The following is a 23,738-nucleotide window of genomic DNA, read 5'->3' as shown; positions in this document are numbered from 1 at the left end:
TCCTAAAAAGTACTTCTTTGCAACATATCATATGTGTTGTGTAAGTATACAAAGGATATTTTTCACCTTAAACTACTAACATTTTGAATAACTAACTTTCTGAAGAATAAAATTTGGTTGTCATGACTTTTAAATAGACAAAATCAAGTTTGCAAATAAAGAAAACGGTTTAACATATAACAACTATGTTTCTTTACATTAAGTATGTTACACATTACAAAGAATAAATACTTTAGGATTTAATAAGTAAGACTTTCATACATAATTCTTTTTCAACAAAATTTATTTATTCAACAATAAAAAATTCTTAAAACTATAACAAGAAAAACATAATACTTTCGTAAATTTGCTAAACACCAAGGATGTAATAACAACTTAACCATAGTAACCACCAGCACCGCCATAAGCAGGATAACCACCATATCCACCGGGGTAACCACCGCCAAAACCACCAGGATAACCGCCATAGTTAGGTGCTGGTACAGGTACTGGGTAAGCGGGAGCAGTTGGGACTCTGTTGCCACCACCAAGACCACCAAAAAGATTACCCAATAAACCACCACCACCGCCGCCACCTCCCAATAGACCACCAAAGAGACCACCTCCTCTATTGCCGCCACCAAATAAACCTAAGATGCGATTATCGGGAGCTCCAATGGTAGCAGCAGAGGGACGTTGTGTTGAGCCAGTATAAGAGGATGGGTAGGAAGTTTGAGTGTTTCCGGCAGTGTAAGAGGGTTGGTAGGAAGTTTGGGTGTTTCCCAAAGTGGGTTGATAAGGTCTTGATTGTCCACTATATTGGCCAGTTTGTCCAGGGTAGTAACCAGCCTGACCAGCATACTGACCACTCTGGCCGGTATATTGACCAGCTTGACCTGTATATTGATATTGAGCCATTGCTACTGCCATGTACAAGACTAATAATGTCAGCTTTAATAACTATAAGGAAAAGTTTTCCATTTTTAATAAAACTTTGTTTTAAACAATTTATAAGATAGAAAAACTTACTTTATGAAACATTGCTTTTTTTAGTTTTGTTCTTTTTTTTAGTTTTCTACTTAATAGTTTAAGTGGTTTATGAAACTGTTGTCTTCTTACTGACCAACTCTTAGTTTATATACTAAAAACTTAAAATTTAAAAAACTCCCACGCCTAAAATTTAACAACAAACTAAATTTCATAGAACATTTACTTTATTGCCAATTTAAGCATTTTGCGGAAATCTAAGTTTTATCTATTTCCATTTGCGAAAAATATTCTAACAAAATGTTAATTTTGTCAAATTATTTGCTACTCCACTGACCCTCAACTCGGAAATGAACTCTGTCAATGATTTTCCCACGATTTGTTAAGCGTTGAAATAAATATTATTTAGTGGAGAGCAGTTGCTTTAAATTTGAAATGAAATATTAAAAAAATTATAAATTAAATTAACATAAATTTTGCTTTGTTTACATTTAGGCAAAGAAATACCAATAAGATTATAAAAAGAAACATTTTAAAGAAAACATTTGTTTTTATTTGGCAAAATAAAATACAAATTATTTCATTAAAACCAGTTTAGTTCAAAAGTTTATGTCGTCATTGTAGCACCATCACTATCAATATTATTTATTAGCGTTAACAGTACCAGTTGGTATCTTGTTAGTAAACAATCTTTTAGATACATGAATGAATCTTAAACTATTAGCTCGTGTTTTTGTTTTGAGTTTTATTAAAATTTAATTTTCATTTATTTTTTGGGGATTTTTATCAAAAACAAGAAAAAATCTTGCCCTCATAAAGATCATCAACATTATGATGATGTGATGATAATTATGTTGATCGTTATGTATATTAGCAGAATGGGTAACTAGTTATTAGACAATTTTAAAGATGCGTGAATAGCTGTTGGGCTATTGGCTCGTGCTTTTGTTTTAATTCTTATGTTTTTGAATTTTAATTTCTATATTGTGGGGTTTTTACCACTTTCTGGAAGTTCATAATAAAATCTTGCCTTTGATTTTTGTGGAAAGGCCCCATAATAATTAATATGTTTTTATTGGCTGGTAGTAGAGGTAATTTCGTTTGTGGTTTTGAAAGGTTTGTAAATAATTTTGAAGGTTTTTTTTATTAAAAAAGAGTTAAGATGAATCAGTGGAAATTTGAAGTGGTTTAACGACCTCGTTCAAAATTTGTTTTATAAATAAAGTGTGTTAGTGATTAAAATTAAATATTTTTATTCAATTACATATATGAATTGTTTTCAATGGCTTTGATTGATTCCTTTTATGAGCTTACTATGGTATTTTGTAAAATATTGACTTATACTATGTTTTAAGGTTTGGGTGAGGGAAAAAGTTAATTTGTTTTTTTTTTTATTTATATGTGATTCCCTTTTCATCACTATAGAGTAGAGGTTGATCTACGTTTTATACTATAATATCATATGTAACCCTATGGAAATTGCCATCCGACCTTCTAATAAAATATAAGTTCGATTTAAATTTTTTCGAAATTTCACGTTTTACAAATGTCCTTTCAAAATATGACTTTAAGGGTCATACATTCTTATACATCAAAACTAATATGTGTTTGTGTGTTCACAGCGAATACTTTATTTCTGGAAGGAACTACTTTTTGTTTGGAAATTTCTAGTAGAAATCCACAAATTTTGTAGGAATAACTTAGGTATAAATATGAACAATATTAGTGGGCGTGGCACCTCTAATATAAATTAAATACTATAGTACTTATGTGGAAAAATGATGGATCTAAAATGTCCTCAAAGTTTACACTGACGTTTGAGAAAAATGGCGTGGCACCTCCCATATTAAGTAAATAGTAAATTTCTCTATCTATGCTAGAATCGGAGCTAGAATCTTTAAATTTTGTACGAATATGATTATAATCAACATAAATATTAAGCACAGAACTAGGCAGACAAACAACAGTAGACATGACTCCTCCAATATAAATAGAATACTAACATTTGTATATCTAGGAACAGTCAAAGACCACAAGTTTTGCATGGTCGACGGTATATTTAAAGCCACGATCTCTGAATGTTGCTTTTTAACATATAAACGCATGGCAGATAATGTTGGTCTATCAAGTGTCGAAAGAAGCATTCAAGTGTCTCGGTTTATTGAAACGGTGTTAAGACATAATTCACTCCATCTGGTCTTGTTACTATTTATACCACTTATATTCGTGTTTTGGTTTTTTGAAAGGGTGTAAGATATAATTCACTCCATCTGATCTTCTTACCACTTATATCCGACCGAAAATCGAATACAACTTTCATGTATGGGCTTCGAAGTCTATTTTGGAGCTACTCGACCGCGTACAAGAGAGGTCGAAGGTCCTAATCGGTGACAGTAAGGTATCCTCTATTGATTCACTCGAGCACCGTCGCAAGTGGGGTATTCTATCATTACTATAATGGAATGTTTTCTTCAGAAATTAGGGAACTCATTATTTTTAAGCATATTTTTACGCATCATACGGCTTTCATCAAGAACACAACCATTTGTGGTCGATTGACCAGTGGACCGCACAACACATTACAGGGAAAATTCATTATTCAACCACACTGTTCGTATGTGGAACAAACTTCCTGCAGAAATATTCCCCGCCACTTTCGATGTGGAAGGGTTCAAATCAAATGTCCACAAACACTACACCCTCTATCATCCCTCCCACAACCTATTTTCGTAGGTCCAGCGCAATGCACTGCATTGTTAGGGGTCATCCCCTGAGTGCTGGTTTATGAAAAAAAAAACGGTCGTCTGTTTCCCTGTTGAATTCATAATATAGCCTTAACTAGAGGAAATTATCCCTAAAATCTTCTCTGTGTTTAATTTTTGTGTTGGAAATGGGCATGTGTACCCTCCCGTAATATTAACATACCCTTGACTTCTTAAAAAATTGCTTCAAAGTATTCAAATTGTATATAATTTGTAATACTGCGATAAAAGTGACATCCATAAGTTATATAGGTATTAACCAAAATCTATCTACCATTTGTTTAAATGGGTAAAAAATTTACCTATTACAAGTAATATGTAAAGTAAGGTAATTCCTCGTCAGCTTTTTGTAAATGACGATATTGATTATCTTTCTTCACAATATGCTGGTTTGCTATTTCAGATTTCCTGAGTTTGTTATTAAACAAGTAAGAAAGTATAGTCGGGCGTGGCCGACCCTACACCAGTTATGAATATTAAATGTGATTTATTTTTCATAATAAAGCATTTATCTTCAATATTCCCTTGTTCCGATACATTTAAGCAATTTATGGATGAAAAACTAATTTTCTGAAAGAGGCTTTATATGGGGGCTAGGGGCAAATATGGACCAAGCCCGATAAAATTTTGTGAATATATTTATATTTACATACATTTTATTGTGCTGAATTTCATCGCGATATTTGTGTTTATAAGTTAATTTGGGACATTCAAGTAATTTTCTGAAGGGGACTTTGTATGGGAGCTAGGGTCAAATGGGACCCGATCTTTATGAAATTTGGCAGGGTCATCAAGACTTCTATAAAACTTAGTTGTGCCGTATTTTATCGATATATCTATATATTTAACATAATTATGAGCTCAGAAGCCCTTTTCGGGGGGTTCTGTTCTATGGGAGCTAGGTGAAATAATGACCGATTTTAACCATTTTCAATAGGCTTCGGCATTGGGTGAAATAAAACGTGCGTGCCAAATTTCATCCAATTATCTTGAAATCGACTCAGAAAACGATTTTAAGCCGATACGTATACTTGAAGGTGGGTCTAGGACGAATATTTTTGTATGTTACAAACATCAGCCCTCATATACCCTCCCCACTGAAGTGGTGTAGGGTATAAAAAACATGTAAAGATATACGATATACGCGTTTATATTTAATGGATTCTAGATATATATAACGTTATCCAAAAATTTTCCATTACTAAACATTTTTTCTATACAAGATGTTCTCATGGAGATTATTCTAAAACTAATAATTTTTTTCTCACAAACAAGTTCTCTTCAAGTTAAGACAATTTAAAAGTTGACATCTCCAAAAGAAGCACTTAATAAAACATTTATCTAGCAAAACAAACTTTTCCTTAATGCAACAACTACTTTCGTCCAACCAAAACAAAGTGTTAATTATTTGAATTAACTATTTTTAATTAAACACCTACACATTTTAATGAAAGGTAACTCAGCGGCGAATGCATACCAGTTCTGCAAAATAGTAAATCAATCCAAAAAGAAATAACTTTTTCCCTTAAACAATAAAAACAAACATACATTAATATGTTTGGATTTTTGTATACATATTTTTTAAATGTTGATATCTATTTAAAGTGTCGATAGATTTATTTTAATTTTAGTAAAGTTTCGTAATCAAACGGAAAAAGAACAAAACTAGTGGTATGGTTATTAAATAATTAAAAATATATATTAAAAATTAAAAATAATACAAAAAAAATTAAAAGTGTTTAAAAGCATTAAAAATAAAAAAATAAGAAAAATAATAAAATGAAAGTGTTTAAAAATAAAAATAGAAAAAATATTAAAAATAATTGCATTTTTCTTAATGGTTTATTAATTGTGTTGTGGTTTTCTTCTAGATGAATTTTAAATTATCGTTTGGCGTTATAGCGCTTGTGTTGTGTTTTAACACTATAAATGCTTCATTTATAAAAAAGAAGTTTGGACATAGTGTTGGTGTACCCTATCCAGTTGGTGTTCCCTATCCTGTCCAACAACCAGTGCCAGTTCCTGTACATATTCCCGTAGAAGTTCATAAACATGTTCCCGTACCCGTACCTGTTCATACCCCTGTTCCGGTTCCCGTTCATACTCCTGTGCCTTATCCCGTAGGTGTGCCTGTAGGTGTTCCCGTACCCGTTTCGACTGGTTGGCATAAGCCTAGCCATGGCTGGCATGGTGGTTTAGGTGGAGGTTATGGTGGTGGCTTTGGCGGTGGTTTTGGCGGTGGTTATGGCGGTGGTTTGGGCGGTGGCTTCTCTTCTAGTTATGCCTCCAGTTCTAGTTATTCTTCCGGTTTCGGTGGTGGCTATGGCGGTGGTTTGGGTGGAGGTTTTGGCGGTGGCTGGCTTAAAAAATAATTTCGAGTATTTGTTTTTGTATCGTATTTATTAAATTTTTTATTATTGGTTAATATATTTTGAAAAATGATTATGAAGAATTTTTTAATTAAATTGTAGTGTTTGTTTTTCTGAGACTTTAAACGTAAAACGTTAATATTAATGCTTATCTGTACAGTGAAAAAAATAATTGAGTAATCTGTGCTCAAATCAATCCGGAGGGGTTTCTGAACGTTTTTTCTTAAACCAAGTAGAAAATACTTGATTGAAGTACGGTTTCGTTTAGTACGAAACCCTTATTTAAGACTTGGTTAAATTGATCTTACTAAGTACTTTGTAAAATTTTGAGAATTTTAGGTTTGTTTAAATCTCAAATGTTCTGAAATTTTTATGTATATTTTAGAATAAAGTGGAGAAAATTTATTAATCCCAAAATGGGCTCAATTTAAGCTCGATTCGTACTTGATTTTACAATTCATTTCAACAAAAAAGTTAGTTAAAAAATAGCAAAATTTATAATACATATTAATTACCTTTTAGACACACATATTAAAATTGTGATATCATATCATTCACACGCTTAAAAACAGATTTTCATATTAAGTTAAAAAACAAGTAAGAAATTATAGTCGGTCGAGGCCGACCATGTAATACCCCCACACCAGTTATAAAAATAAAATGAGATTTAGTTTACATAATAAAGCATTTAAGTTGAATTATTGTACTTTGCCTCAGATATTTTAAGCCATTTATTGTTGAATAAAATTGTGGTCATTTAAATCATATTTTGAAGGGGCCTTTATATAGGGGCTAGGGTCAAATGAAGCCCTATCGTTATAAAATTTATCAGGGTCATCAAGGCCTGTATAGAACTTGGTTTTGCAGCTTTTTGTCGAGATACGAGTATATTCAACATAATTATGAACTTAAACGCCTTATTCGGGTGGTTCAGTTGTATGGGGGCTAGGTGAAATAATGGAACGATGTTAACCATTTTCAATAGGCTTCGTCTCCGGTACCATAGAAGATCATGAAATTCATTGAATTATCTTCAAAATTGCGACATGTAGTTTTATTATAATGTTTACATGGACGGACGGTCAGATGGACGTACAGACGGCTACACAGACAGACGGGCGGACGGAGGGACGGACTGACGGACGGACATAACTAAACTGTGAAAATGATTCTAAGCCGATTGGTATTTTAAGGTGGGTGTAGGACTAATATTATTGTGCGTTACAAACATCAGCTCGAACCCAATATATCCTCCCCCCTAAAGTGGTGTAGGGTAAAAAAATTGCTATTGATTTATTTCATCAGTTCCGATGTTTAATTATATATAAAAATTAATATATATAGAATTGTTTAAATAATAAAATACTTCTTAATGTTTTACGAAAAGTTCATAAAGTGCTATCTTCAAAAATTGATTTTAAATTTACGACAATTGCTTGTCTTTGTTTCAAGTGTTCAAGTGATCTTCTAAAAATTTAGAGCTGTGGAACAACTTTTCTTAATAGCATCAGTTAAATATGTTTCTTCAAAAATATGATTATTCTTTCCACTTACCTATTTGGCACAACCTTAACACGATCGTCCACCAGCTCCCATGATGTTATTTTAATTGGCCAAGCAATTTGACCGAAACTCTCCTTCACCAATGCTTCCCATGCTGAGTATGAGGTTGGTGTTGATGTTGAATTATTACCGCTTGATGAATTCGAACCACTGTCTACGGTCTGCAAACGTTCGGAACGTTGTAGACGACCCTTTTTACGATGCAAAGGTGCTGTAAATGTTTGTACCAAAGGCTGGAGAGGTGGTGTATGCGGACTAGTGGCCGTAGAAGGTGATGGTGTGCGCACTAGACGTGGTGTAGCAGAATTAATAGAAGTTGTTGCTGATGCTATTGAAGGTGATGGTGCATTATTATCCTGCCATAGTTTCTCTTCATTATCCATATTTATAAAATGTTGCAGCTGTTGTTGCTGCTGCAGGTGTTGCTGTCGTAAATAGTGTTTGTATAAGTTGTTGCTTGGTTGGCTGTTACAATCTTGTCTAAATGGTTTTTCAACTAAGTTAAAATATACTGTGTTTATTTCTTAGAAGATTTTTACAAAAGTTTTATAAGCTATGGACAAAGTTTTGTAGTATTATTTCTTTGTATTTAAATGTTTAACTTGTTTAATTTTAAGTTTTCTTTTTTTTTTGTTGAGGGTTTTTGTTTAATACTTATTATTTTTTCTCTCCTACTCTACTCAGCAGCTCGTTGTGTAAATGTGTTTAATTGAAAAGCTAATTTTTAAGTCATGCTAATGTTGTAGGTTTCATTTGTTGTTGCTTTCGAAAACTTTACTCATTTTCCTTATTGCAACATTGATGCTGGCTGCTTGTCTGCTACTTTCTTATAGTTAAAAAGTTTTTCTTTTAATACTTCTTAGATTTTTAATACTTTACGTTTCACTGCCAATAAAATTATTCTGTTGAAGATGAAAAGATTTTAAGAAAATTTATTAATTTAATATAAATATGTTTGTTATTATTATTGGATTAGAGAAAAAAAAGTTTGATAAATCTTTTCTAAATACAATGTTTATTGAAATATTTATTTATGATGTTTTGCGATGCATAAAAAGTGGTTTTGTTTTCAGGGTTTTATTTATGATTTGCAAAAGTAATAAAGTTGTGGATTGTTCTTTTAACAAAATTAAAATTTTTTGATATATAATGAGGATAAGCTCTAGTTTTGCTCCCTATTTACTTAAGTCATTACCCTTTGACTTACAGAAAACATGATCTTTGTGTGAAGTGTGTATTTGTATTCAGGTTTGTGCTTCCAGTACAGCATATATTTTTATTTGGCTAAGTAAAAGTGTAAGTAGTTCCAGACAATGTAGGGACTGTAAAAGTAAAGCTATTTACAACTTCAGTCTCACTTTACTTTTAAGTTTTTTGTATGCTTGAAGTGAAATTCATTTGTATTTCTTATTTTTTGATAATTTATTCTTATCACGATTATTGTTGTAAACTTTATAGCACACTCCATTAATCAAATCAGAAATCCAAATAATATTTACTCATACACTTTGGAGAAATACATTCCAAGGACAAGAAACAGTTGGGGCTCAAAGTAGTTAATAATGGATTTCATATAGGGGTTGTGTGATAAGTTTAGCTTTAAAAAAATAATACTTATCAGCATTTTTTGTATTTAAAAAATTCCATAAAAAAGTTTAAGAGTTTTTTTTTATTTTAAGAAAAACCTTAAGGTTTCGTAATGTAGATACAAAATAAATCCTCTGTGTAGAATTTATAGATTTTTTTTGCCAAGTGAATATTACACAACCCCCATAATTTCATTTGGCAAATATTTATTCAATATTTTTGTTTTCACATTGACCTAATGAAATATATTTATGAAAATATTTTCAAAAGAGTTTTTTCCCAAAATGAAAAGCAAATGATTAGAAATGTTCTTTATGTACATACATCTTTCTAAACATACTAAGTAGAAAAGATATTTTCTACATACATTTCCAGCTGAAATCAAATCCATTTTAGCACAAATCAAATTGAAAGTCATAATAACTGACAAAATATGTGTGAGCATTTATTAGACTACAGCAAAATTGTTTGTTGAAAGAAATTTTTAATTTTGTCTCTTAAATTGTAGAATTAAGTGAAGGTAAATGCCAATTAGTTGTTTCTTAACTTCATAGCGGATATTTTTTTTTCATCCAGAAAGTTGCAAATTAGAGAAATATTGTACAGACTATATATAGATTAAACTATAGACTGTTGACTAGACTGTAGTAGGAACAAAAGACTAAGCCAAAATCTTGATAAGTTGATATCCTGTATTATACATTAAACTCTAGTCATATCGTAAACTGAACTATAGGTCAAACTATACTATACTATAGTCTGGACTATAGATTAGACTATAGTGTGGACTATAGATTAAAATATAGTGCGTACTATAGATTAAACTAAACTAGACTAAATTATAGTCTGGGCTGTAGAAAAAACCATAGTCTGGACTATAGAGTAAACTATAGTCTTATCTATAGACTAAAATATAATCTGGACTATAGACTTAACTATAGTCTCGACTATAGACTAAACAACAGTCTGGTCTGTAGTATAATCTATAGTCAAAACTATTTACTAATCTAAAGTCTGAACTACTATATATACTGAACTGTGGTCAGAACTATATACTTAACTATAGTCTGGGTTATAAACAAAAGTACAATCTGCACTATATACCAAAATATAGTCCAGGACTATAGACCAAACTATATTCCTAGAGTATAGACCAAATTATAGTTCAGAAGTATAGACCAAACAATAGTCCAGGACTATATTCCAAACTATAGTTCAAGACCATATACTAAACTATAGCCTGTACTATAACTAAACTATAGTGTGGACTATTGGCTAAACTGTAAGTTGTACTCTAAACTAGAGTCTGGGCTATACACCAAACTATAGTCCGAAATATAAACTAAAATAGTAAATATATCAATATAGTTTGAAATATATACTGAAATATAGTATGGACTATAGTTTATACTGTAAACTATAATCTGAACTAAAGTCTAAAATGTGGATAAGTTATAGCCAATCAAAGGACGAGGTAATTGCTTTAGTTCGGTTTCGGGGTTAGTTCTGATATGATGCTTCGATTCTTGCTTGTTCTATAAATGTTTTATTTGATTTTATTGTAAACAGTTTGAGAAATAAAACACTCTCCAATATGATTTGATTTGTGGAACGGTCCGTTATAGAACGTAATATTCCACAATGTTTTATCCCATACAATTCCTTAGCAGTCTAATATTAGTTTCCCCATAAAAATACTTTGCCATATCCTGTTTCCCAAACATAATTATCATTCAGTCACTCAATCAAGCAAGAAAAGCGAAAGTATGAATGTATGTAAGTTTGATAAATCTTTTGAGTGGCATTGACTTGTGGCACTTTGTTGCCAAACATTTTTAGTCAAAGAATGAAAAACACTTTTTTCTTTCTATGCTCGTTTTCAATTAAAAAGTTTTGTTCGTTTAATAATATTGATAGAAATGTTTTTTTGCTGGTAAATGGAAAAGTAAAAAAAAAAAATAAATAAAATATGATGTTATTGACAAGTCTGTCTTTGCCTTTAAATGTAATAGTTGTAATCATACCGCTAGCATTTTATTTGTGATTATGTCAATTAATCATAAAATATAAGGAATTCAGGAAAACAAGGGGATTTTTGAACAGTGTAAAGTTAAAGGTAAACTACTGGGTTGACTGGTTTCAAAATATCTTTCTATATATGTGGATATTTTCTTTTGAAAATCAAGTGGTCGTGGTGCCACGCCCACAAAATAATTATTGAAAGTTTTATATATGACTTTTATATCAGTATAAATATTTAGGAAAAATTGGGCGGTCTAGCAAAAGTGGGAGTGGCGGCTCCTATATGAATTAAATAGTTAAATCGACTATCTGCAAATCTATAACAGCTAGAGTCTTAAAACGTTGTAAGAAGAACTTTACTTCAGAAATATTTGGGATAAAAATGGGTGGTCTAGCGGTGGAAGGCGTGGCACCTCCCATATTAAGTAAATACAAGGATTCATATATGAGGGAAACGAGTAACTTTACTATCAATATCATTATATTGGTAAAAGTTGTCGTGGCACTTCTCATATGAAGTACCTAAATGCTAAAATTCATTTATTTGAAAAGCTTTAATATGGCAGCAAACTTTCTTTTCAAACCAAGAAAACATTTAATTAAAATGTATTAAATACATTAAACAAAACATCTGCATTGTCAAACAAATACCTTTCATATTTAAAATCATATTTTTCATTCATAAAGAAAACTTAATTACAGTAAAATGTGTTTCAAATGGAAATGAAAATAAAACTTTCTTAATTAAATTGCAGTAAAACTTTATATAATTTTTACATACTACATACCTAAAGACAAACAAACACAAATAAAATATTTACCATTTAAGAACTTAAATGTCCATTAAAATTTCTTGTTAAATTTTGAAATGTAAAATTTTGAAAAACAAATGTAAGAAGTTTTCAAGTGGCCGTCATTGAGTTTTGTTAAAATTCTTCTTTCAATACTGGCTGTTAAAAATTTTAACTTAAACAGCTTGGTGTTGTCTATGTCTGTGTCAACAAGTCGTTTTGTATTTCTTTAAGTGTATACTTACTGGATATTTGTGTGTCGGTGGTTGTGTGTGTAAACAAAAGGATAATGCCTTCAAATCAAGCTTTCTTTCCTTAGTACTTTTAGCCAACAATGACTCTACTTAAAAACAATGTTGTAATAAAATGGATTCTACTTCAAACTTACAACGACCGACTGCAACAATGCACAATTACAAGCATCTGTCAACGAAACAAAGCAGCAGACAATGTTGTTAAACATAGTGAAAGATGAAACAACTAAAAGATTATGGTTGGACTTACGCGACCATATGATAACCTATATTAAAAGGACCAGTATGGGAACAAGGTCTTTTAAAATTCCAATACTCAAAGGTCATGTTAATGGATGGGATTACTTCCCGGTGGTGGTCGGACATTTATTTTTAAATCTTACAAACATCACCAAAAATACATGCTGCCGTCTATAAAGGTGTAGGGTGTGGAAAAAATACAAACACGATAGGATAACAACTACAATTACTAGTTGCATTAAAACAAAACAAAGAAAAACGGCAAAAAAGAAAGAAATTGCATTGTAATTAATTCACCTTTGTTAAGGAAACCTCGGTCATTGAAAATTGTATGTATTCGAAGACAGAGTTTTATTTTTATCTCTACTATTTGAAATAAACAAAGATAAATGATAGGAAAAAACCTTGAATATTGTAGGCATCCCATAAAAGACCTTGTCCTTATATTATTATAAAACTCTAGGAAGTTTTCCAATTAAGTTATTAAGGAAGAATTTATAAGAAAGTATTCCTTATACCACACAGTACTTTACTACTATAATGTCCTTCAGTATTTTTTTTTTATGTGGTTTGATATACATTTTGCTTCGATTAAATAGATATCAGGGATAACATAACAGAAAGAACTCATGCATTTTTTATGAACTAGTTTTAAGGAAAGAAAGATACATATTATTTATTCTCGTTTTGAGATTTCAATTGGAATTGGAAATATTTAGTATTGAGATTTTATTATGCTTTTGTATGTAATAGGAATTAGAGTTTCGGTGGAATTGTAAATCATTGAAAAATATAAAAATGTACTATGATTGCATCAGATGTATTGATAAGTTCGATTTAAAATTTAAAGGAAAAACTAATTAGAGATCTTTGTTATTGCCTAATTGAAAGCTTATCTTTTTTATTAATAATTCAAAATAGGGGCCGATGCTCAACAAATTGGGAAGAGGGATGTAATTTTATATAAAGATTAGTTATGCAAAATGGTCATAAGTAAATTTTGGACGACCGATCATCATAAAAATTGGCACGGTCATTTATGCATATATAAAACTTAGTTGTGCCAATATTTGGTGAGATAGTAGTATATTTGACGTGAGTTTAAAACCCTAAATCGGAAGGTAAGGTTGTATGGGGCTTGGTAAAATAATGGACCGATTTCAACCGTTTTCAATAGGCATCGTCTTATCGTCCATCGGCAAAAACTCGTATGGTCCAAATTTTATCAAAATATCTTGAAAATTGTGGTCTGTAGCTTGCGCACAGGGTTTACATGGGCAGCTAGCCAGCCGGACAGACGGTCGGACTGACGGACGGACATGTCTTAATCAACTCCGAAAGTGAGTCGATCGGTATACTTTAAGGTGGGTGTAGTACCAATATTTTTATACGTTACAAACATTAGCACAAACATATAATACCCTCCCCACTATAGTGGTGTAGGGTATAAAAAACCCACTTAACGATTTTGAAGATTCTAACAACAATAATTTTCCAGATATACAATTTGTTACATATGGCAGATGCCACGCAATAATTTGCAAGTTCGCCAATTTTTCCGAATGTTAATTAATAATCTAATAGTTTTCCAGATATACGAAATTGTGTATTTAATTTATATGGAAGGTGCCAAGGCCCCCCTTGAAAATCCGCCCATTATTTTCTAAATGTTCACATGAATGTCAAAGTTCTTCATGTAAAATTTGAAGATTCTGGTTCTAATAATTTCTCAGATATACGAATACGAGATGTAATAGTTTTCAAGATAAACAAATTTTTGTATTACATTTATATAGGAGTTGCCACGCCCACTGCTGCTAGTCCGCCTACCTTTTGTCTTAAATAATCATATTGATATTAAAGTGGCTCCGATAAAATTTGAGGACTCTAACTATTATATTATCTCAGATATACTAATTTAATGTTTTCTTAATATGGGCGTGGCTTCTTGCCCACTTAAAACTTCAAAATAAAAAAGTAACCTCTTCCAGACGTTTAGTAGTCTATAAACTTCATATATAGATTTAAAACATTGAAAAACTTTATTTTGTTCTCGGTTTTGAAAGGTTTAACGATATTAGCAAAACTATCAACAAATCCAAAGGAAACAAAAATAATATTCTCCATATTTTCTTTAACGAATCATTGCTTGTCAAATAACGATGGTGCTAAAATAGTACTTAGTGGGACTAAATGGATCCCTATCCTATTATGAGTTACTGAAATCCGAACAGACTATTACAGGGAATCTGAACTGAGAAAAATAGATTTAATTGAAGCTAGCATTGGAATCATTGTTGACAAAATTGGTACAATTGTACTTTTTTTTGGCACAATTCGATCTTCAAAAGTACAATTCTACACAAATGACCCATTCTGTACAATTTCAAAATACATTACAATTTTAAAATTATACTTTTAACACAAACTTGAAAGATGTACCGACTGTGTGAATATGTGGATATTGTAAAGAATCCTGGAAGAGTTTGTAACCAGACAACATTTAAAAAAAGGGAGTACGTTTTAGGATTACATTTTTTTTATGCGATCTCTTTTCTATTGTAGTCTTTGGACTAGTATATGGACAATTCTATAGACTAGACAATAAACTAATCTAATATCTTATCTATAGTCTAATTTATAGACTACTCTATCCTCTAGTCCATAGAGAGACAATAGACTGTCTATTGACTAGTCGAAGAACAAGTGTATTGACTAGTCTAATGACTAATCTATAGTTTCAAAATACTTTTAACTAGAACTTTAAAGTATTTCAAGCAATATTCTATGAAGTCTTTGGACTAGTATAACAACTCTATATATTAGTTTATTGTCTAGTTATAGACTAGTCTCCCTATTCTATATAATAGCCCATTGACTGAACTTACTTATTGATATATACAAATATTGATTAGCTCTAACTGGCTGATATATATTAATATAAATTTGCAAAGATATAGATTTGGTACAATCGGATTTATTATTGTGTTCAATTTGAAAATTCCATTTGCCATCCCTGGTTGGAATTAAAGAAAAAAGTGTTGCAAATACTTGTTAAAAACTATTTATAAAGTTTATGGGTGGTAGTTATGGGTGGTAGTTTTGCCTCACCTCCTTTATAGTCCAAACCTTACCCCGTCCGACTACTATTTGTTTCGATCCACGTAGAACGCTCTCTTTAGAATATGGTAAATTCTTTACTTTAGTACAGGTTAGCCAAAATCGGTTTAATACGTTACATATTTGAAATCAACTTAGTTACCATTCTATAGCTTCAAGTTTACTAACATAATTATACAAATTTTATTGTAACAACTAAAAGCACCAACCCCTTTTATTTCAAAAAAAAAAAAAAAAAATTACCAACCATCTAGTACAAAATCAACAAAGATAAGGAAATAATTTAGTTACACAAAAGCTTCTTAATATGGTCAGTACAATTATTAAGTACTATTTACCATTCTGCAATAATTGCTAACAATAGTTCTAACTGTAAGTAAACACTTATTATCTATGAGTACATAATGCCTTCTGCACGTTGTACAAACAATGGCCATAGTAATTACATATGAACATACTTACACGCTGCATCATGATGCCAAGGGTGATTTTTTAAGAGACGTGATTTTTTGATCATCTAATAATGTAAATAATTAGTTTCGAACAAATGGGAAATTGTATTTCGAATTGTTATGATAAACACACTAGTTGAATTTCAACTAAAGTAATATGGACTCTCTCTCTGCGCATTTAGTCTCTTTCAAACCAAAAGCTTTTTCGAACTAGAGAAAACTTTGAATTATGAGAGTAACTTACTTAAATATTGCTTTAGTGTAGAATTGTTTTTTATTTCTGTTGCTGTGTGTCCTGCAGTGAAAGCATTTAATACGCATCCTTGCTTTTTGATACTGAAGTTGATGATGGCCACAGCATGTTCCATTTAAAATGTACGTGTTTGTTGAAATGTATTATGTATGCGTGTCCTTTAACTCTCGTACCTGAACTTGATATTGAAAATAATTCCAAGTTTTAACTTGGTATTAGTATGAGGTTTTATATTCATGTTTTTATATGTAAAAATGAAAGTGTGTAACCAGTTTTTTTTGTTGGTGGTATTTCTCATTGTGATTTTACACTAATGTTTTATTTGTTATTGTTAGGGAATTGTTTGATAGTTGAGTATATCCTTTTGTTTTTTCATTATTGCAGGAGATTTTTATTGTAATATTTTTTCCTTTTTTTTGCAATTATTGTTTTTATTTTAATTTAAATTTTCATATATTGTTGGTCATTCTTATGAAAAATTAATTTAGTTTTTTTTATTTGTTTTATTTCAGATGTGTGTGTGTTTTTGTTATTAAAGTATTGGAATGCAACATTGTTGTATTACAACTATTACAACTGCTGTTAATAATTGGTAAGTGGTTTTTATTTAATTTTTTATATTATTTTATTTATGAATTTATTTTAATAAATAGTTTAATTAAATAATCAGAGATTTTTAAATTGTTTTATTGTTTTAATTAAAATTATTTTGTTATTGAATAATTAAATACAATTAACTTGAGTAGTTTTTATTTTTGCCCTTAAATTCATGTCATATTAATAAATATGTAATATAATTTAAACTGAAAATTTATGAAAAAAACAGTTTTGTTTTGCTTGTGTTTATTTGTAATACATTTTGTTAAATTTTTAACTAAATGCCATATTTATTTTTTATTATGCCATCTAAAAAGAACAGCATTTTACATTTTGTTTGCATTTTTTGTAAGTTTTTCTTTAATTTTACAAAATAAACAATTGAAGATAATTTTGTTTTAGCTCCCCGGCTGTCTGGGGTGACTATCCCGAATTGCCGGTTTTGCCTAATATTTAAAGTTGGTTGCTAGAATGGCTCGAAAATTGCTTCAAATTGAGAATAAAAATTGCTAAAAACCGATATCAAAATCAAATTTCTGCATATTTGACTTATCTATTAATAAAATGCAAAATGTTAGGAGGTCATGGATTTGATTCGCATCATAAAAGGCCCGACAGTGGCCTTGGTGTATACGATTCTACCAATAGAAAAATACTGTCTAAGAGGGATACAACAAATCTTTGTAAAACTGCTGGTTGTTTGCGTATACACAGAGAGAAATAGAAAATATACACACCTGGTACCAAATTGACACCAAATTTTTCAATAACATCCGTTGTCAAGTATATATCTACATACAAATTTTATGCACATTCGTTGTCTAAAAGTTAATAAGCTCACGATTGACAACAGATTTTTAGTTTACCATCTTTGTTAACTTTATGACAACGGATGTGCATAAAATTTAAATTTCGACAACAAATTGTTGCAATGTTGACAACGTTGCGTGGTCAACATTACATGTTATTGTTGTATGTATGTATATACTTGACAACGGATGTTGTTGAAAAATTTTATGTCAATTTGGTACCAGGCGTGTATAGTATTTTCTCTCTGTATATGTATCTATAAATGTATTTGTATAATTGAGTGCCTTAGTATCTGTCTTGTTAGTATTTTTTTTGTCTTCTTTAAATACAGTTTTAAATAAGATTCTTCTGGAAATTGTTTCGCTTCATATACATATAAATTACATCATGTTCAACATATTTAAGCATGATATTTTTCTTGTTTAGCATTAAATGAAGGGCAATGTGTTGGAAATAGTCGATTATTCATTTATTTCAGTTAAGAAGAATTTCGACAATTACATATTTCTTAAAGTATTTATTGTAGAATGTAAGCGATTTTCCGTTGTTTAATTAGGCGGTTTTAAATTGTTACTATTAAATGGAATCAAATGACATTTGTATTGGGATCAGAGGAAATCATTGACTTATTTCAACTATTTTTATACTCACCATCGAAAAACATGAGGGTGTATTGATTTCTTCATGCCATTTGAAACACATTCAAACATTGATCGTAAACCTACAGAAGTTGATATATTCTCGGTTCATATTAGAGTCTATGACGAACTAGACTAACAAGATAGATGCTATGGCGTGTCTGTCTATCTCTGTGTTCGTTTGCTAAAAGCACACGACGTGATAATTAATAGAATTCTAATAAGGTTTTTTGGCATTGAAATGGTCAATATCGGCACAGGATATCACCATTGTCACCACAGGAATGCTGTTTACAACAAGTGTTACAATATTACTTTCCACTACTTTATATTTAAAACACAGATTTGACCCCATTGATATACTTTAAGTCATGTAAAAGCATACTTCTCGAACATTTTAAAAATTCAATCTATTTTTTATAGATACTTTTTCAAAAAGTTCCAATTGACATCATTGTTAACCAGTGCTCCTTAAATTAAATACTTGTTTTAATAACAAATTGAAATTTACGACAATGTAATTTTTACTGTTGCTTCCTCAGCCAAATAAAATACATATCCGAGTGTCTTTTTTTTGACTGTCTGGCAGTTTTTTTATTATCTATATACATTTGTATTTCCATTTGTTTATTTATATAAATACCAACGCAAAAAATATATATACACAAATTTATTTTATTCTTCCTTTTCTTGTACCAGCAATAATTCTTTCCTTTTTGCGGGGATAACAAATTCTAGAGTGTGTTTTTTTTTAAGTATAAATGTAAATAATATTATTTTACACCATAAGGCCAATTTTACTTGTTATTGTGTATATGTGTTTATCTTATGAATAAAATTTATGTATTTTTCTTTTAAAACTGTAATATTTTTTGACAGTTGAAATGTTGAGCAGTGGGTAAAAATATAAAATAAAATAAATATTTAAATTTAAATATATGAAAGAGATAATAAAATATGGAAGAAAATTCTGGAGCAATTATTTTTATGTTTTAACATTTACACATATAAATTTTGTAGTGTTTTCTTAAATGACAGATGAAGAATTATTTTGTTAAAAATAGTTGAATTTTATGTAAGCAAATGTTGCCCAACATCAATGTAGCAGGCATTTATAATATTCAAATATAATATTTCCACACCCTATAGTAAAGTGATGTTCGTTTTGATTTTTTATTACAATTATCTATAAAAATATAACTTTTTGAAAATTTCCTATAAAAATAGAACTTTTTGAAAATTTCCTATAAAGAATTTTTGGAAAATTTCCTATAACAATAGAATTTTTTTAAAATTTCCTATAAAAATAAAATTTTTCGAAAATTTCCTATAAAAAGAGAATTTTTTGAAAATTTCCTATAAAAAGAGAATTTTTCGAAAATTTCCTATAAAAAGAGAATTTTTCGAAAATTTCCTATAAAAAGAGAATTTTTCGAAAATTTCCTATAAAAAGAGAATTTTTCGAAAATTTCCTATAAAAGAGAATTTTTCGAAAATTTCCTATAAAATGAGAATTTTTTGAAAATTTCCTATAAAAGGAGATTTTTTCGAAAATTTCCTATAAAAACGGAACTTTTTGAAAATTTCCTTTAAAAAGATAATTTTTCGAAAATTTCCTTTAAAAAGAGAATTTTTCGAAAATTTCCTATAAAAATACAATTTTTCGAAAATTTCCTATAAAAATCGAATTTTTCAAAAATTTCCTATAAAAAGAGAATTTTTCGAAAATTTCTAATAAAAGAGAATTTTTCGAAAATTTCTAATAAAAGAGAATTTTTCGAAAATTTCCTATAAAAGAGAATTTTTCGAAAATTTCCTATAAAAAGAGAATTTTTCGAAAATTTCCTATAAAAAGAGAATTTTTCGAAAAGAGAGTTTTTCGAAAATTTCCTATAAAATGATAATTTTTCGAAAATGTACTAAAAAAATCTAAAATTTACTATAAAAAGACAATTTTTCGAAAATTTTCTTTAAAACAAGTATGATCTATCTTCGGCTGTGCCGAATCTTATATATCCTTCACCATTATGCGTTAAAAAAATAGTCAGTACGAATTTTATTACAACAAATCAAAAAATACCAGTTGTAAAACGAAAATGTACCTGAAAGTCCCCTTTTATAGATTTTCGTACAATCATGTTTCTTGTTTCAATAAAAAAAGTACCTTTTGAAGAACGAAAAAGTACCAAAAAGTACACTTTTATAGGTTACCACTTAATCCGGGTTCTGCATGCTTAATTTTATGTATCTAGGTTCAATATTATGCAAAATGCAAAAAGTACCTTTTGTAGAACGAAAAATAATCAAAAAGCCAGGGCTGGGCTCTACATACTTAATTTCAACGTATGTATGAGTGTTGTTGTATTTATAATTTCTGACTCAGCATGCACGAAAAATTTAAATTTTTGATTTGAAATTGTCAGAGGTTGTCTCGGATTTTTGCTCATATCTCCGTTATTTATGAACCGATTTTGCTGATTTTAAATAGGAAGCTTCTCGAAAGCATGATAGAATTTGGAAGATTTGGATCCCGAAGATATCTGGGGCCTTCAGAAAATTGATTTCAACACACATACATACAGACGGACAAATGTAAGTTGGTTTTTAATGCAGACTTTGGATTTGTCGCATCTACATTGTCTTTGGTCTCAGATGTATGTGGAAAAAAAAAATAATAGCCGAATATATTTTAAACATTTCGAAATTACTAACGATAATTCTCGTTATTTACTATAAAATATTTCTCGAAAATAATCTTATAAAAATTATATATTTGTTTCCATAATCACTTAACATACTTTTTGCATATTTTAAAAAGCAATAATTTCGTATGATTTAAATTCCTTTAGTTAATAATAAATACTTTAGTTATTATATCAATTCTTAAGAGGGATCCCACCCAATCATGTATTTTAAGCACCAGTTGTTTATTTAAAGCTCAATAGATTTAACAAATACAAAAAAAGGAAAAAAGAAAAAAGGACAAAGAGTTCATGAACTTTTAGAATTGTTGTGCAAAGGTATTAGTAACTAAGCCACACACACACCATTTGTAAAGAGCAACAGTATTTAAAGAAATTTTATTGTTTTTAGATTGCTTTTCCAATTTCATGGTAGGAAACCCACGTGCTTGTATAAATATCTTTATAATATTTAGTAAAATACATATTTTTTTCAGAAATTTCCCATTTCTGTCGATAACCATAAGAACACTTGTATAAATTTTTATTTATTATATTATGGCAAAGGGAAGAGGATATTATGCATAACTGTCAATGATCTCAACCCTATTTATATCTAAGTGTTCTCAATTCCAGCATCATCGTTTAGTAACTGTTCAAAAGTGTCTATTGAGAAAAAAGGATACTCACATATGTACATTAGGTTCATAGATATGTAGGGGATATGTGCCATTATACTTTCATACTTGTTTATTATATTTTTTTACATTGAAAATAAACCAAAAAGTATTTTTCAAAACATCCAAAAAAAAACTCCAAAATTATAGATAAATACATAAAAACCATAAAATAATTATTTATTTTGAAATGTTAATGATTTCCTTCTAAAGTTTTTAAACAATTTGTTTTCGACTATTTCTAAAATTGCCATGAAATTTTATACTTTTTATGTTTCTTGTCTTTGTATTTACTATATATTTACATATTTATCCTTGACTAAGGAAGTACACATGTGTGCAAGTTAAAATGTGATAACAAAATAGACAACAATTTATTTTAGTTGCTGGAATAATTTTCCACTTGCTTTAGTTTTTAAGCGTAAGATCATTTTCATGCAAAACTTTTCAACAATAGAATCTACATAAGTAATTTTGTTGAAACAAAGTTTCAGTTTTTTAAAAAATAAAATTTACATTTTATACATGTGAGATTGAACGTAAACGAGATGAGAAAAAGTTAAAAGATAACAAGTAAAAGTATTAAATTCGTTTAAGCTGAATCTTTTGTAAGCAAAGAAAACAATTTTTAGTTGTCACTATTAAGTTTTGTTGCAGTTTTAGGCTGCCTGTCGAATTAGTCCGTCTGTCTGTTAAAACTAGAGCAGCTAGAGGGATTCATTAAAAAGTATTCAAAAGTACAATATCGTTTCACTATTTCATCTATCCCTCATAGATCTCTCTATGTCAGTCCATCTTACTGTCCGTCTGTCTGTTGAAAACAAAATATTTGCTAAATGAGGGGAGCAATATCGATTCAATATTCCCCAGCCCTGACACAAAGGATTCCCGGAGGTTACAAGTCATAAATATATTGAATATTCAGCAACCATGATATAATTTTACTCCCGTTTGATTTTTTGTAATCAGAAGTCATTTTAGAAGGTTTTATGAATCTGACCTCTCAGAAAATTAACGTTCATTACTGGATAAAAAATGCAACTATAGCAATAACATTAGATATATGTGTATTCTTTCTCCTTTTCCAATTCGAATATGATCTTGATACGTCCGTCCATCCGTCTGTCCATAGATGAATACAATATAACCATTAACAATTTATGATATTAAATAAAATTCAACTAAAAGGATTTATTCCAAAAAAATAATAACTATTTTTTAAATAATTGACCGAAATCCCCCATTAAAAGGTTCTGCTATGAAATTCATCCTGATATCAATCGAATAGATAAGTTAATCGTGGTTATAATGGGATGAAGATGATTGGTCCACTTAGTCCTTCCAAAATTAACTTTTGATAAAAGTTATGTGAAATTCTGCATTGTTAAACTAATATATTTATGTCATCCCTTACTCCCATTTACTTCATTTATTTAGAAAGTGTGAAAATATTCTTTGGAATTTCTATAAAATTTGTCTAATGACTTTAGTCAGTAAATCTGTAACCACATTTATTTAAATCATTGTTCATTCGTAGAAATATAAATTTTATAAGACTTATTTGTGTTTAAAGTGTCATAACTCAAAATTCGTTTTTTAGAGAAATTTTTTCCCTGAAATTATATTTTTGAATTAAGATAGTCTTGCAGTAAATTAATGATATCTATCCACAAAGATTACAGCATACACAAACAAATTCATATATTTTAAAAAAATCATATACAAAGGGTTTTTTTTAATATTCGCAAAAAATACAACATTCTTTTAGAAATAGTTTTGTTAAAAATATAAGAGAAAGTTGAAAAATATAAAAAATTCTCTATTTAACAATATAGTTAAATAAAAAACTTTGAAGGTATTAAAATTGTTGAAACCCTCAGTAATCTTCACACAATTTGCTAGTATGCATATTTATTTTGAATATAATTGTTAACACATACAGATATACATGTCCTC

General features: G+C 29.6%; 3 protein-coding genes across 3 annotated transcripts in view; 1 reads left to right on the top strand and 2 right to left on the bottom strand.

Annotated features, from left to right (window-relative positions):
- Window positions 1-265: 265 nt before the first annotated feature.
- On the bottom strand, window positions 266-1,244 carry LOC119606926 (glycine-rich cell wall structural protein-like). Its single transcript, XM_037960596.1, has 2 exons — window positions 1,009-1,244; window positions 266-939 (listed from the first exon to the last, which is right to left on the bottom strand). Exons 1-2 carry the CDS (start codon window positions 1,018-1,020, stop codon window positions 376-378), a joined length of 576 nt encoding a protein of 191 aa, XP_037816524.1. The 5' UTR covers window positions 1,021-1,244; the 3' UTR covers window positions 266-375.
- A 4,085-nt stretch (window positions 1,245-5,329) lies between these two features.
- LOC119606923 (holotricin-3) lies at window positions 5,330-6,164 on the top strand. Its single transcript, XM_037960589.1, has 2 exons — window positions 5,330-5,399; window positions 5,600-6,164. Exon 2 carries the CDS (start codon window positions 5,600-5,602, stop codon window positions 6,098-6,100), a length of 501 nt encoding a protein of 166 aa, XP_037816517.1. The 5' UTR covers window positions 5,330-5,399; the 3' UTR covers window positions 6,101-6,164.
- A 1,231-nt stretch (window positions 6,165-7,395) lies between these two features.
- The window catches only part of LOC119606924, a 40,908-nt gene continuing 24,565 nt past the window's right edge, over window positions 7,396-23,738 (bottom strand). The window contains exon 2 of the mRNA XM_037960590.1: window positions 7,396-8,562. Coding sequence (XP_037816518.1) covers window positions 7,648-8,043 — 396 coding nt within the window. The 5' untranslated portion in view covers window positions 8,044-8,562 and the 3' untranslated portion in view covers window positions 7,396-7,647. The remainder of the gene's footprint in view (window positions 8,563-23,738) is intronic.

The sequence above is a fragment of the Lucilia sericata genome, unplaced genomic scaffold (genome assembly GCF_015586225.1).
Source record: "Lucilia sericata isolate MDLA Ls3-8-SP2 unplaced genomic scaffold, ASM1558622v1 Contig000635F_arrow, whole genome shotgun sequence".
Classification (NCBI taxonomy): Eukaryota; Metazoa; Arthropoda; class Insecta; order Diptera; family Calliphoridae; genus Lucilia; species Lucilia sericata.
Note: the sequence above shows the minus strand (reverse complement) of the source record. Positions and strands in the feature narration are given on the sequence as shown.

Bases quoted from the DNA above. Each gene is read 5' to 3' on its own strand.
- LOC119606923 (XM_037960589.1), top strand. From the start codon at position 5,600: ATGAATTTTAAATTATCGTTTGGCGTTATAGCGCTTGTGTTGTGTTTT.